Source organism: Leptodactylus fuscus, chromosome 1 (genome assembly GCF_031893055.1).
Source record: "Leptodactylus fuscus isolate aLepFus1 chromosome 1, aLepFus1.hap2, whole genome shotgun sequence".
NCBI classification, from domain to species: domain Eukaryota; kingdom Metazoa; phylum Chordata; class Amphibia; order Anura; family Leptodactylidae; genus Leptodactylus; species Leptodactylus fuscus.
The window spans coordinates 342,568,705-342,583,727 of NC_134265.1; the positions used below are offsets into that span (position 1 = coordinate 342,568,705).

The 15,023-nt window shown below is 45.2% G+C and overlaps 1 protein-coding gene across 1 annotated transcript in view; it reads right to left on the bottom strand.

The window, feature by feature from the left end:
* Positions 1 to 5,410: 5,410 nt before the first annotated feature.
* TEC (tec protein tyrosine kinase) overlaps positions 5,411 to 15,023 on the bottom strand; it is a 77,665-nt gene continuing 68,052 nt past the window's right edge. Inside the window, exons 16-18 of the mRNA XM_075261605.1 lie at positions 11,393 to 11,511; positions 7,754 to 7,911; positions 5,411 to 6,402 (exon numbers count right to left, since the gene is read on the bottom strand). Of these exons, the coding sequence (XP_075117706.1) occupies positions 6,331 to 6,402; positions 7,754 to 7,911; positions 11,393 to 11,511 (349 nt within the window). The 3' untranslated portion in view covers positions 5,411 to 6,330. The remainder of the gene's footprint in view (positions 6,403 to 7,753; positions 7,912 to 11,392; positions 11,512 to 15,023) is intronic.

A 15,023-nucleotide genomic window follows, 5' to 3' on the forward strand; every position in this document is an offset into this window, starting at 1 on the left:
AGCCGCGTTTGAAGAATTGAAGAAGCGATTCTCGTCCGCTCCCATTTTGAGACAGCCGGATGAGAGGTTGGCCTTCCGAGTGGAGGTGGATGCCTCCTCGGTGGGGGTGGGAGCAGTACTTTCTCAGGAGTTCGAGGAGGGTACGCATCCCTGTGCCTTCTTTTCTAAGAAATTCTCTGCCTCTGAACGGAATTATGACATCGGAGATAGGGAACTACTGGCAATAAAACTAGCGTTCGAACATTGGCGTCACTTCCTGGAGGGGGCCAGAAGGCCAGTCCAGGTATTTACTGATCACAAGAATTTGGTTTATCTTGGGTCAGCGAAGAGATTAAATGCACGGCAGGCCAGATGGGCTCTATTTTTTGCGCGGTTCCACTTTACCGTGACTTATGTGCCGGGTTCAAAGAATGTTAAGGCTGATGCTTTATCCCGGTATATGTCGACCGAGGAGGAACGAGAGGCGCCTGCCACTATTCTTGGGGATGGAGTGGTGGTAGCAGTATTGGGCGCGAAATTGGAGAAGGCCTTGATCGAAGCGCAACACGCTGCACCTTCCAAGATACCTAGAAACAAGCTGTTTGTCCCAACTACTCTCCGACAAAGTCTCCTGAGGGAGTGTCACGAGTCGGTTCTTGCTGGTCACCCGGGGGTTTCAGAGACCATGAGATTGGTGTCTAGGAATTTTTGGTGGCCAGGGTGGAGTAGGGATGTCTTGCAGTTTGTTCAAAATTGTTCGGTCTGTGCAAGAGCCAAGGCGTCACATACCCGTCCCCACGGTCTTCTACATCCATTGGAACCTCCTAAGGCACCTTGGACTCATCTGTCTATGGATTTCATCACGGGCCTTCCGGTGTCTAAGGGTTTCACGGTCATTTGGGTAGTCGTTGACCGCTTCACGAAAATGTGCCATTTGATCCCGTTTTCCAGGCTGCCATGTGCCAAGACACTATCAGAGGCATTTATTAAAGAAATTGTAAGGTTGCATGGTCTTCCTGAGGAGATCGTTTCGGACAGGGGTCCGCAATTTGTGGCTAAATTCTGGCGGGCTTTTTGCAGCAGGCTGGGAGTTACACTGTCGTTTTCCTCCGGGTTTCACCCGGAGTCTAACGGGCAAACAGAGAGGAAGAATCAGGATGTGGAACAGTTTTTGAGGTGTTTTGTTCGAGAGAACCAGAATAATTGGGCTGACTTTCTCCCCCTGGCAGAATTTTCCCTAAACAACCATGATTCCAACGCCACTGGCACCACACCTTTTTTTTGCTCCGGTGGTAGACATACTGTTTTCAGAGTATTTTCTTCCATTTCTTCCCCAGTTCCGGAGGAGGAGCTATTTTCTAAAAAGCTGCAGGGGGTATGGTCCCGTATCCGAGAGAATCTGGTGCGGGCGTCGCACCAGGCTAAGGTCCAGGCGGATCGGAAGAGAGGAGAGTTGCAGTTCTTCCCTGGTGAGATGGTTTGGTTGTCCACCAAGAATATCAGGTTGAAGGTTCCTAGCAAGAAGCTGGGTCCCAGGTTTGTGGGTCCTTTTAAGATCATCAAGATGGTAAATGAAGTGGCGGCGCAGCTGCAACTACCTAAAAGGTGGAAGATAAACCGGGTCTTCCATGTCTCCTTGTTAAAGAAGGCCAAGAAGGGAACGTCTCCAGTTAAGGTTCCACCAGTTTCTGAGTCCGGGGAGTATGAGATATCCCGAGTTCTGGATAGCAAATATGTTCGGGGGAAGCTACGGTATCTGGTGGCATGGAAGGGATACGGTCCTGAGGATAATTCTTGGGTTCTGGAGTCGGATATGTCAGCCCCCAGACTCGTGGAGAAATTCCACAAGGAGTTCCCGAAGAAGGATGCTCCTAGAGAATCCGGAGTCTTCTCCTTGAGGGGAGGATCCTGTTAGGAGTATTTTGGTTCATTGCTTTCTATTTTTCTTACCTGGGGAGTTTTTGGCTGCGCAGTGTCTGGGGTGGCATCCTGGCGCTGCGGGGTTGTCTTGTCGTGGGTATTGGTGCACACCTTCTGACTTGCACGCGCGCACTGCTGGTAGGCAGCTTTATCTCCTGGTTGATTAGTCTGTCCTCCCATTTGCACCTGGGAGGAGTGGTCTCTACTCTGTATTTATACCCATGCCTCCCATGGTTCTGTGCTGAGTGTCGCTTTTACAGAGCTAGGCCTTAGCAGGAGGAGTAGGTGGTTATCTTGGATAGAGGAAGTTCCGTGGTTGGTTTTTGGGAGGTTTGGGTGAACGAGTTGGTGTGTGTGTTTTCCCTTCTGTGTTCACCAATCCTCCCTCTGTGTATAATTGACTGTGTGAGTGAATTGCCTTATCCTTTGATTTCTACTCAGTTTCCCTGTGTTTGTTTCCTAGTGTAAGGTTCCTTCCCATATTGGTTTGGGGGAATCCTTTCCCACATGTTTCCTGTGTGCTGCTTGTGTTGTTAGTCAGCGCACACCCTTGTCAGTCCCTGTCAGTAGCAGCTTCACTTGTTCGTTAGGGGTGACCCCTTTAGTCTCCAGTCCCTAGAGATCTTATAGGGCATTCCTTCTCCCACTTCCCTCTAGGCCTACGGAATCAGTGAGCGAGGAGCTGTCGGGGTCAGGCTTAGCCTGAGAACAGCCGACCCCCACCCGTGAGGCAGGGACCGGGTTAGCTAGTGGGAGTAGTGCAGGGCGAGATTCCCTACTGCTATTCCTTAGCCCCGTTGCAGCTACCTGGACTGACATAACAAAGATGCTACAGCTGACTGGTATTTCGTTCTTTTACTGTGGACATGTGGGACTCTGTTACAGCCTGGGAACCCACCATCACCCACCTACCCCCTGTGTTTATGGAAGCTTGGCAAGAGAGCAGCACCCTGTCTACCTGGATGGCTTCAGACTTCTCTGGGCAGTAGAACACAGTGGTAAGAAGAAAGGAGGAGGAGGAGGAGGGCTTGTGATGAAGGACATTTGGGGCATTTTTTTTTTTTTTTGTCGTTAATGGACAATAGTGCTGATACAAGATACCGGACTATCAGCTGTGAGCATGAGATCTCACCACCTACCAAAGGAACTGCCACATGTTATCATGATAGCTGCATATGTCCCCCACCTCTGCAAAAAAAAAAAAAACGTTTTTTTGCCTGTTATATCTACATGCTGTGACCCCCCCTCCTCGTGTCCTCCAACCACGGCCGGGCTGTATTATTAACATCACTTCACACAGAGAACTAAATGATCCTGCAGTGTGTCTGTGTTTCTTTCTTATTAGTTGCTATGAGTCCTAGGATTTCTCTATCTGCCATGAGCTTGTATGTGTTTCTCTCTTGTTATATACTACTGTACCATCTATGAAACTGGATCACTGAAATTTCCCCATTGTGGGACTATTAAAGGAATATCTTATCTCTTATCTTATTCAAATGGGTTTTACTACTGACCGCCGGGAAGTCATCCCCTATCCAGTTTTCCCAGGTGGACACGGGCGCAAGTATGAACGCCCCCTTACTGACTGGTGCTGCAACTCCAATAGAGTTCTATAAATGTGCTGAGATGTTGTGGAGCTTCCTGCAACTCTCTTTACCTAGAGAAGTGTCATTTTATAGCAGATCGGAGGTGACACTTCTCAGTCACACTTCTACCACTATGTTATACCAGTCTAGAAAGAAGCCTAAACATATCTGCCCAGACCAGTACAATAAAAACATGTCAATGTGTATAACCACTTTCTTAAGGGATGTGTAATTTTGTCATATAGAAAGTAACGCTGTTTATACGTGTTTTTGGACAGCACATTGTAAAAGTTTGAGGTTGCTAAGCCTCAATGGGAGGGGTAGTCTCTCTGTATACCCCTTAGAGGCTATGGTTGCTAATGAATGTGACTGAGTGGTTATAGAAGACCTTTCACCACCTCTGCCAACTAGAGATGAGCGAGTACTGTTCGGATCAGCCGATCCGAACAGCACGCATTGAAATGAATGGAAGCACCTGGTACTTCCGCTTTGACGCCGGCCGGCCGCTTAACCCCCCGGCTGCCGGCTACGTCCATTCATTTCAATGCGTGCGTGCTGTTCGGATCGGCTGATCCCAACAGTACTCGCTCATCTCTACTGCCAACTCCAACACTTGCTCCTTGCTCCACCGATTCCCGCACAGTTGGAAATTTCTCCAGCCCCCTCCGTTCCTGAGTAATTGGTGCACCCAATATGCTAATTAGGTTCCCTATTGTCAGGTTAGTGATGGACAGAAAGTCTGGGTCCACCCACTTGACAGTATAAAGCCTATTTAGCATATATAGTGCTGAAAATAACACCTGCACTGTACAAATGTAAAGGGATCCAAGAATAGAAAACATGGCTGCTTTATTTCAGAAAGAGCTCCACTCCCTCTTCTCAGGCAGTGACATTCATTGGTCACACGGCCATGCTGCAGCTCAGGCCCATTCATCCGTCTGGAGGAAGAAATGTTTAGTCTCTAGAGGTGACAAGGTCCTTCCAACATATAGACTGTGAATCTGTGGAATAGCCTACCCAGGAGCTGGTCACAGCAGACAAAACTTACTGCCTTTTTAAAGCTAGGTAGTATGAGTGCTTATATAAATGTATGAAATGCTTATATCCTATAAAGTAGCTATGAGTGCTATATATAAATGCAGAAAAGTAGTCGCTAGGATTGGGAACAAAGTCCATGGGCATAACAGACATAGCAGCTGTTATAGGACCAACACCAAGGGGGCAACCCCACTGAGACCGAAGGTACAATTAGTGATAACTATGGATGACGGAGGGGAAGTGAAACACGGAATGAGTCTCCATTAATTTAGAAGGACATCATAATATCTGCTTGTGACATCATTGTACACAGTGATGTATTTGTGTGTGTATTATACCCGTGCTATAATGTCATAATGGGCATTATCCTCATATTGTGATATCACTGTATAAAATATCCCTATACTGTGACATCACTGTGTGCAGTATCCTTTATCATCGAGTACGTAATAATAATTAACGGCAAAATCATGGCCGCAAGATAGCACCGCGTATACGATCCTGGCTCCCATTGAAATCAATGGGAGCGTACACAGCCCGCAAAATCTCACGCGGCGTATACGTGCCACATCACGCGGCACTTTACTCCGTGTGAACTCACCCTTACTTACCTCTCACTGGCTCCACTGCACTCACTGTCCGGGACGTCAATGTTACTGCAACAACTGTCTTCAGGTGGAGGATTAGGTTTTCCACAGAGACATCAGATAGACAGCTGCTCCCTCCACCAGCAATGGGTGTGGCTAACATACATGTAATGTGTATATGTATAATTGTATGGTGTCCTTTGCAGTGCAAAAGATGAATGTTACTGCACAAAAAATATCTAAAGACACATTTAGTGTATATAACACTAGTTTTCTTTTAACATTCAAAATCCAGAACATATACAGTAAAAACCTCAAATTACATAAATATATATACACTATATGGCCAAAAGTATGTGGCCTATTACACTTATAGGAGCTTGTTGGACCCTCGTTTTCTGGTTATAAGAACCTTCATTCTTGTAGAACAGGTTTCAAAGAATCTTGGGAGTGTCCTTAGTATTTTGTGCCTATTTTGCCAAAAGAACATCTGTGCATTTGTGCCAAGGGTGCTTGATAGGGTTGAGGTCAGGGCTTTGTGGTTCCTTCACACCAAACTCATCTCTTCCGTCTTCATGGGTACAGTGGTATGTCATGCTGGAAAAGGATAGGACCTTCCCCAAACTGTTCTCACAAATGACTTGTATTCTATAGAATTAACATTAAAATAAGCCAGGCCTGGACAACAGCCCCATCCCAGTCATCTCCTCCAAATCTTTCAGTAGGCACTATGCGTTTCTACAGGTAGCATTCTCTGGCATCTGCAAACCCAGATTCATTCCTCAGACAGCCAAATCGTGAATCCTTTCCACTTGTGCTGTTCTCTATACCACGTCATCCGAGAATTGGCATTGGCCATGGGGATCTTAGGCTTGTATGCAACTCCTCAACCATGGGAAGCCACTTCATGAAGCTGAACACTTGAAGTCCATAACTAGGGGGATTGTCCATATACTTTTGGCCATGTAGTGTATTGTCATTATGTACAACTTACTGACAACTAAAAACTCAACGGCATTCATTGTTTACCGGTCCAGAAATTCCAACACAAGGAACATTTACTGTATCCGGAATCCAAATCCATAACGCTTTGTCAACATTATAGCCATTGACCATGAGGTGGGTTAGTCTGTGATCAGTAAAACACGTAGTGTGTAAAAAGTCCAGCTAAACATAGAAAAGGAAATGTGAGTGAGACACGTCCACTACTGTATTGTCCATCAAAAGTCTCCTTCCAGGTTTTGTCCTATATGAATCAGCAGGTCGTAAAACTTGGGACGTCCTTCTGGTTTCTAAAAAAAGCGATAACATTGAATAAATGTAACATGCAAGTATAAAAATTCTAACTATACCAAGTAGATCAGAGAATCTATGGCTTGTCAGGAAAATTCATAGAGGTACCTTATATACTCGAGTATAAGCCGACCCGAATATAAGCCGAGGCCCCTAATTTTACCACTAAAAACTGGGAAAACTTATTGACTCGAGTATAAGCCGAGGGGGGGAAATGCAGCAGCTACTGGAAAATTTCAAAATTAAAATGGTCGGAGTTTTTGGGTGCAGTAGGTGCTGGGGAAGGGGAGGGGGTGTTTTGGTTGTCTGTCTGCCCCTTCCTTGAGCTTGAGGACTGTTTTTTTTTTCCCCCACTTGGAACTCAGCCTGGCTGAATATAGGGGATCTGCAGTGCTCCTATTAACCCCTTCCCGACGAACAGGAGCACTGCAGATCCCCTATATTCAGTAGACACAGGGATACCTAATGTGTTTGTGTGTCACAGTCAGTTTCTACTTTTATATGTATTCTAGGGAAAGGAGGGATTTACAACTTTTATTTAAAAGCTTCTTTTTTCCCCCACTATTTTATGGGAGATTCTATACATTACTAGAACTGCCCCCCCCCTCCTAAAAAAAAAAAAAAAATTATATATATATATATATATATATATATATATATATTTTATTTTTTTTTCCCTGACTCGAGTATAAGCCGACGGGGGTCTTTTTCAGTACAAAAACTGTGCTGAAAAATTCGGCTTATACTCAAGCATATATGGTATTTCAATTTTAGTAAAAAAAATATTATTTGCATAAGAAAAAAAAATTCTAAATCTTTCAGCACATTTTCTGTATCATTTACCCACAGGTTTTAAGATCCCTGCAAGTTATTCAATAAGGATGTTCATGACCATATCCCCTGGAAATAAATAATGAATTGAATGACATTGAAAAAAAAAGAACAGATTATGAAATTTGAAAAAATTGGTTTGTATCTTGGAGGTGCAAGAGCAAGATCGAATCGCACAAAAATATTAATATTAAGATTAGGGTTGAGCCGATCTTGAGATTTCAAGATCGATTTTAAAATCCGATTACCGATCATTTTCCAGCTGATCTCGATCGCCGATCGGAATCCGATCTTTTCCGATCCCGATCTTCAACCCTAGTCAATCCTTTTCTATGGGAAAAGTCACTTTTGGGGGTGGAGCCGATCTTGAGATAACCTCCGATCTCGATCCCACTGGAAAAGATCGTGTCGGAATTCCGATCGCGAAATTTACTCAATCGCTGATAGGAATCCGATCTTTTCCGATCCCGATCGCTCAACCCTAATTAGGATTTATAAGTCCGTCACCCGCAGCCTTACCTCATGCCAGCATGCCATCATAATAGTGTATATTCTGTGTGATGCCAGCCTGGGTCGATAGAGTCTTTCTCCTCTTGATACCATTTCTACCACTTCAACGTTTGAATAGCTCTCAAAGGGCATCTTACCCTCGGTGAATACTTCCCACATCAACACACCTTGAAAAGACATTCAGAGAGAGCGGCATGATATATGGTGCCAGGCGTGCCCGCAGTGATACAATACACACATGAAAGGCACAGATGTGCTCTAAACTGAACTCCAGGCAAAAGAATGCTGCAAAAACTACTTCTAAAGACCTCTTGAAATTCCACTTAAAGAAAAAATTTTTGAAGCAGATTTTTTTTTTTCTATTTGTCAGATATTCAGTGTCAACATACCCATTGTAGCAGTAATAGTATGCACTAGTATTATATTCCGCCAATGAAGGTTTGTCCGTGCAACACAAGCGAAGCGAACACAGGCGAGTTCATGTGTTGTATCTGGAATGGGGCAACTATTCTAAATGGATATATCCATAGGATGTGTATAACATGCTTGCCCGTTTGGACTTCTGCGCCATCCTCTGGCCATATGCTGAGGTACAGGAGGTGTATTCACTTGTGATCCTCTGTTCCTGAGCCTCCTGTTGTTTTAGCACAGCTGAGTATTCGTTGCAGTGTGTCAGTCCAGCCAAGGCTTTGAGTTCCTCTGGGTTCTAAAGAGTTAAAACTAGGTGCTCTTTTGACTGGCATCCTTCTTTGCCAATCAAGCTTAGGGCACCCTTTATATAGTTTTCCATCCTTCTCTTGGTTGCTAGCTATTAGTATCTCTAAGCATGCTAGTGTCATACTGTTTTGCTTATTATCTATTTCTGACCTTCGCTTTTCCCTTTGACTATTCTTCTGGTTCTGATTCTGTACTTCTCTACCCAATTGGTTCTGACCTCTGGCTCTTTTGATTACCCGTGTATGTTTGCTTGTCTTGTGTAGGTCCTACATATTCATTTGTATTATAGGAAGGGACTGTCACCCAGTTGTCCTCTACTGCCAAGGGTAGCTTAGGCAAGTAGGTAGGGACTTGGTGTGGATCAAGCATTAGGACTCACTGTCTCTGTCGTTCCCCTTCCTCACAGGTTCCAGCAGCGGCTACTGCGGAATCGCTTAACAGGCAATAACCTAATAATATATCACAAACATCTAATAGATGCAGGTTCCAACATTGTTACCTGCACCGATCTCTAGTTGGGGCGGGACAAAGGGTGCTCTGTTCTAAAGACACATGTGTGACAAGTTTCAGAGAACCCTTGTTCTGAAGATGGGTGTAGGTGCCAAAAAAAAATCACAGCAAAATCTGCAACAAAAAAACTGCACAATTCCACAACGTGGGGCCTAATAAAGATGCCCTTAGCTTTGGCATCACAAGACTTGTACATTTCCGTTTTTAAACTGAATGTTTTTTCTATCTCACTTCCCTCAATATATTTAACCCATGAGAAGTTACTCAGCATCAAAGCAGACACATCTGCAGCTCAGCACCAGGCGATCACTCATAACCACAGAGACCACAGCCTGTGACATATAGTAGTTCATTATTCTTATTAGTCTACAAAGCGTGTATGACAATAACTAATACATCCTCTAATAGCAGTGAATACATTACTTGGTTTCCCTTTCCATACAGTAAATACCCCATTAGAAGCCGTCTGGTCATTACAAAATTGAAAAGGTAAATTCTGGAGAGATTTTTTTTCAATTTTCAGTGCCTACACCATTCTGTTTTGTTTTTTTTTTTTTTTTACCATTTCTTTTTACAACCCACCAAATACTTATAATGCGCCGCTATATGCATCAATACTAGTATATTGGTCAAATAATTCTATTTAATAAATAAATATATATTTTTTGCATAACTTTTATTATTTATCATGTGTTTGCACCAATTGCACCATGCATGTCCTGCTAAGAATTCTGGGTAAGGAATACAAATAAAATCCCATTGGAGAAAAAGAGGAATTTACTCCTAGCGCCACCTATTGGACGGTAGCTCCTTATAGATTATAGCTTGGTATAAGGGAGTTTCCAATAGGTGGCGCTAGGAGCAAATTTCTCTTTTTCAACTATGATGTCTTCTTTGCAATATGCGCCATCAATAGAGGAACCATCTTTGATCTTCCTGATACAGAGATCAGAGCTTTTTATGATCTTTGCTATAAAACAGGATGTTGGGCTTTACTTCAAGTTTCTGCCAACTAAAGCACAGACTGTCCATGTGTTGTACAGGGAACTTACATATTATAGGTACTTACAGTGGCGTAACTACCGTCGTAGCAGCAGAGGCAGCTGCCACAGGGCCCGGGACATTAGGGGCCCGGTGACAGCCGCTACCGCTGCTATCATTATACTCAGGGGTCTTTTCAGACCCCCGAGTATAATGATTGGCGGCCCGGGAGAGGTAAGAAACCTAAAAGACACTGTTACTTACCTCTCCACGATCCAGGCAGGCTTCGGCCTAGTCGTCTGACGTCTCATGACCCCGGCCTGCGTCCCGGGTCATGTGACGTCTGACGTCATTGAAGATCGACTACTTCGGAGGCCGACAGCATAGGAGACAGGAGATAGGTGAGCAACAGAGTTTTTTATGTTTTTCTCCCCCTGGGTCTCCGATTTATTATACTCTGGGACCTGAAAAGACCCCACAGTATAATAATTGTTTATGGGTGTCCACAGTGGGACATAATACTGTGTGCAGGGGCCACTATGGGACATAATACTGTGTGCAGGGGCCACTATGGGGGATAATACTGTGTACAGGGGCCACTATGGGACATAATACTGTGTGCAGGGGCCACTATGGGGGATAATACTGTGTGCAGGGGCCACTATGGGGTATAATACTGTGTGCAGGGGCCACTATGGGGGATAATACTGTGTGCAGGGGCCACTATGGGGGATAATACTGTGTGCAGGGGCCACTATGGGGTATAATACTGTGTGCAGGGGCCACTATGGGGGATAATACTGTGTACAGGGGCCACTATGGGACATAATACTGTGTGCAGGGGCCACTATGGGGGATAATACTGTGTGCAGGGGCCACTATGGGGGATAATACTGTGTGCTGGGGACACTATGGGGGATAATACTGTGTGGAGGGGCCACTATGGGGCATAATACTGTGTGCAGGGGCCACTATGGGGGATGATACTGTGTGCAGGGGCCACTACGGGGGATAATACTGTGTGCAGGAATGCGGAGGAGGGGGGGTGGCGGCGGTCGAGGTCTTCGTCGGGGCCCCACCACTCCTAGTTATGCCACTGGGTACTTATAAGCCCATTTGCAAGATGTGGTTACAACTTAAGTTTTTCCTGTATAGAGTAGTAGTGAATATAATATAGCAGCCTGGATGGAGAATGTTAGTATGAGTATATGCACTGTATGTGCCATCTTTGTGAATGCATTTTTGTAAATCTATATTTTCCAAAGACAATTTACAATCTGCACAATAATCCAATAGCAGCTTTATAAATAGCGATCCATATGTCAGTCTTAAACAAAGCCAAATCTGCCCCCAGCCAGTTAAATAACCCCATGCAAGACCCCGGGATGTGCAATGGTTGTCTCCTACAGCAATCATTTCTCTTACTAAAAATGATCTTACCGAAAGACCAAACATCAGATTTGCTGCTGAATCTACTGTAGTTGAAGACCTCTGGTGGCGACCATTTCACTGGAAACTTGGCTCCACAGGAACTTGTGTACTGATCATCGAGGACATACCTGGTTTTAGCAAGAGAAAGGTTACAGGTAACTTGAACTCTACAGGTAAAATTAAAATTCTGTGTATTTCACAATGGCTTTTGTGGTATTTTTTATTTAGTGATATTTTGTACATGCATTGTCGTGGTGTTTTGGAAATCCTATAAAGAAGCGTATGGAAAAACACACAGAGCAAGTCACATTTTTACTTAAAAGTCACTGACTGCAAAAACTATAGTCTTTAAAAATACTTAAAATAACGTCTCAAATTTGCAAAATACAGCAAAAATCCCACAAAAACCTGGTTAGTGCTAAGTGCTTCATGCCACAGCTGCAGTGTGAGAACAGCCCACAGGACGTTTCCTGCACGATGCTGTGAATCACAATAGCCTCGCCGAAGACCAATGCAGTCCAAAATAGTCAACATTAAACTGAGCAAGACATAGAAATTGTAAAAAAGAAATCACCTTAGATGGTGACAAGATTTTAGAAAATACCAGCTTGTTAATGTCACCATGCCGCACTTGTCTGAATTATATGTACCCTGATATGAAATAGTCCAGGAATAGAGACAATCCCTATGACAGATGCATAGAGTAGTCCTCAGTCATTGCCTGGTGTAGTCAGGGGCCTAAGACTTATGCAGCAGGAACTGACATACTGCATTTTCTGTCATCGCTACAGCACACAGTGCAGTATTGTGCTGCCAAATGCAGAAGCTACTGCTTCTCTATACAGGAGGTTACTGTGAAAGTCCATGGTATGAAATTATTCAGTGGTAATAATGATTTAACCACCCCCTCCACCAACTGGGGCTACAATTTTTTGTAGGTACCACGTCGGAGTAGCCTTAAGCAAGGCTATTCGTCTCCTACCTATTGTCTTCTCCATGCCGCCGTTCGACTACAATCCCATTTTTTCTCGGTATGTAAATTAGCTCTCTCGCAGCACTGGGGGCGTCCCCAATGCTGCGTGATAACTGTCTCCAGTGCCGCCGCCTCCTCTTCAGCATCGTCATCTTCAGCCTCTTCTTCCGGCTGTGGCTTGTAACTTCTAAAGCCTCGGGCCTTGGGCAGAGCAGACTGTGCATGCCCACAGACCACAAGAAAATGGCCGCTTGCACAGAATTGGAAGTTACAAGCCACAGAAGAGGCTGAAGTTGACGCTGCTGAAGAAGATGGAGGCGGCGCTGGAGAGAGTTCTCTCGCAATATTGGGGATGCTCCCAGTGCTGTCTGAGCGCTGGGGCCTGTCCCCAGTGCTGCGAGAAAGCCAATTTACATACCGAGAACATCCAGGATTGTAGGTGAACGGTGGCGTGGAGAAGATGACGAAAGGTAGGACCCAAATATCCTTTCTTAAGGCTATTCCGACGTGGTACCTACAAAAAATTGTGTCTGACTGATAGGATCCCTTTTAAGGACCTATTGAATGGTATGACTCAATGTTATCTGTCTCCAGCTTTAAAAAGAATACGTTCATTCTGATCATCAGACCTATGACTGTGACTGCAAAAAAATCTAGCAGGGCTCAATCTTTTAGTTACTAGGAGCTGCATTTGCAGAAGCCTATCTAGACTGCGGCAACTGCAATGCAAACACAATACCATGTGGTTGTGCCCTACAAAAGACAATTGTCAAGAAAGAGCCTTACTATGAACACTCTCAGTAGTTGACTCATAGGCCCTTAAAAGGGGTTTTCCAGGCAATTTTTTTTTTTTTTTTTTTTTAAAAAAGGTCTGTTAGTGCTATTAATGAGTTAATAAATGCACCCATATAAGTTTAGCAGTGATTTGAGTTATTTCTGTGTGTCTCTAGGACAGACCTGGGCAATGTACGGCCTGCGGGCCATATCCAGCCCTCTGACTGATTCAGTCCGGCCTGCATAGCTTGTCCAGGGAGGCGTGTCCAGGGAGGCGTGTCTTAGTGCCAGCAGGACAGTTCAATAAGACGGAGACACGTGTGGTGTGTGTCATAAGGTACTGAGAGGGGAGGGAGGGGGGGATGTGAGATGCAGGGTGGAGATTGTGTGTGACCGCCCCAGGAATATGGGTAAATATAAATTTTTGATAAATTTAGTTATTTAAAAAAATAGGAAGGTGGGGAGTGTGTTTACATTAGGGTAGGGATTTAATTTTATCCCAGACAACCAGTCTAAGTCATGTAACCTATGCTAGGGCAATAGAAGATATTATTGTGATGACAAAAATACAAAAAAACACCTTAAAGGGGTATTCCCATGTACATAATCTAATCTATATTTGTAGATAATTAAAAGTTAAACATTTTTGCAAATATAAGTAATTAAAAATTCTACAAAGTTTTAACGATTTTCTCTAACTTTCTTAGTGATGACAGCCTGTTGTCTTGATCAGTTGCCAATGGTTACGACCACCAATGCAGAAACTTTCTATGGTCTGAGACTTGTCAGGAACCCAGCTATGGTTTTCATATTGTAGCTGGGTTGTCAGGCCGAGACACAGGGGCGGATCCAGGGCTGGGCGAGCCGGGCAACCGCCCGGGGCCCCGCGCTTAGCGGGGCCCGGCCCTAACAAAATGGTCCCAGTCAGCCTTGGCATAGTCGGGCAAGTGCCGGGGCCACAGAGCCTCTGGGGGCCCCCCGGCACTTGCCTGTCACGATTCCAGCTCATCGGCGTCCGTCCGCCTTTGAGCTGGAATACATACGCGATGCAGGAGCTGTGAGATCAGCTCCTGCTTTAAAGCTCCGGCCCAGCTTGCGTGTGTAGGCGCGATGACGTCATCACATCACGCTTACACACGCAAGCCGGGCCGGAGCTAAGCGGGAGCTGATCTCACAGCTCCTGCATCGCGTATGTGACTGGAGTGAGAGAGGAGCGTTGGGGGAACGATGGAAGGTGAGTGATAGAAGGTGAGTGTAAGTGTTTGTTTTGTATTAAATATTAAGGTGGAACATAATGAAGGGGGCCCATGAAACTGGGGGGCAAATGAAGGTGAGGGGGGGAACGGCATGACACTGGGGAAGATGAAGGGGGTGGGGAGAGAACGGCATGAAACTGGGGACAGAGATGGAGGGGGCCCAATGAAACTGGGGGGCAAATGAAGGGGAGGGGAGAACAGCATGACACTGGGGCAGATGAAGGGGCAAGAACGGCATGACACTGGGGCAAATGAAGGGGGAGAGAACGGCATGACACTGGGGCAGATGAAGGGGCAAGAACGGCATGACACTGGGGCAAATGAAGGGGGAGAGAACGGCATGACACTGAGGCAGATGAAGGGGGGGAGAATGGCATGACACTGGGGCAGAGACGGGGGGGACATGAAACTGTGGGCAGATAAAGGGGGAGAATGGCATGAAACTGAGGACAGAGATAGAGGGGGGGACATGAAACTAGGGGTAGATGAAGGGTGTATATGAAAATGGGGAGAGATGGAGGGGGGACATATAATTTACGGGTGACTGTAGGAGGATTATACTGTGTGGAATCACATGAAAAATGAATGAGAATGGGCGGAGTCAACATAAAAGTGGGTGGGGCCTAATTTGCTGCGG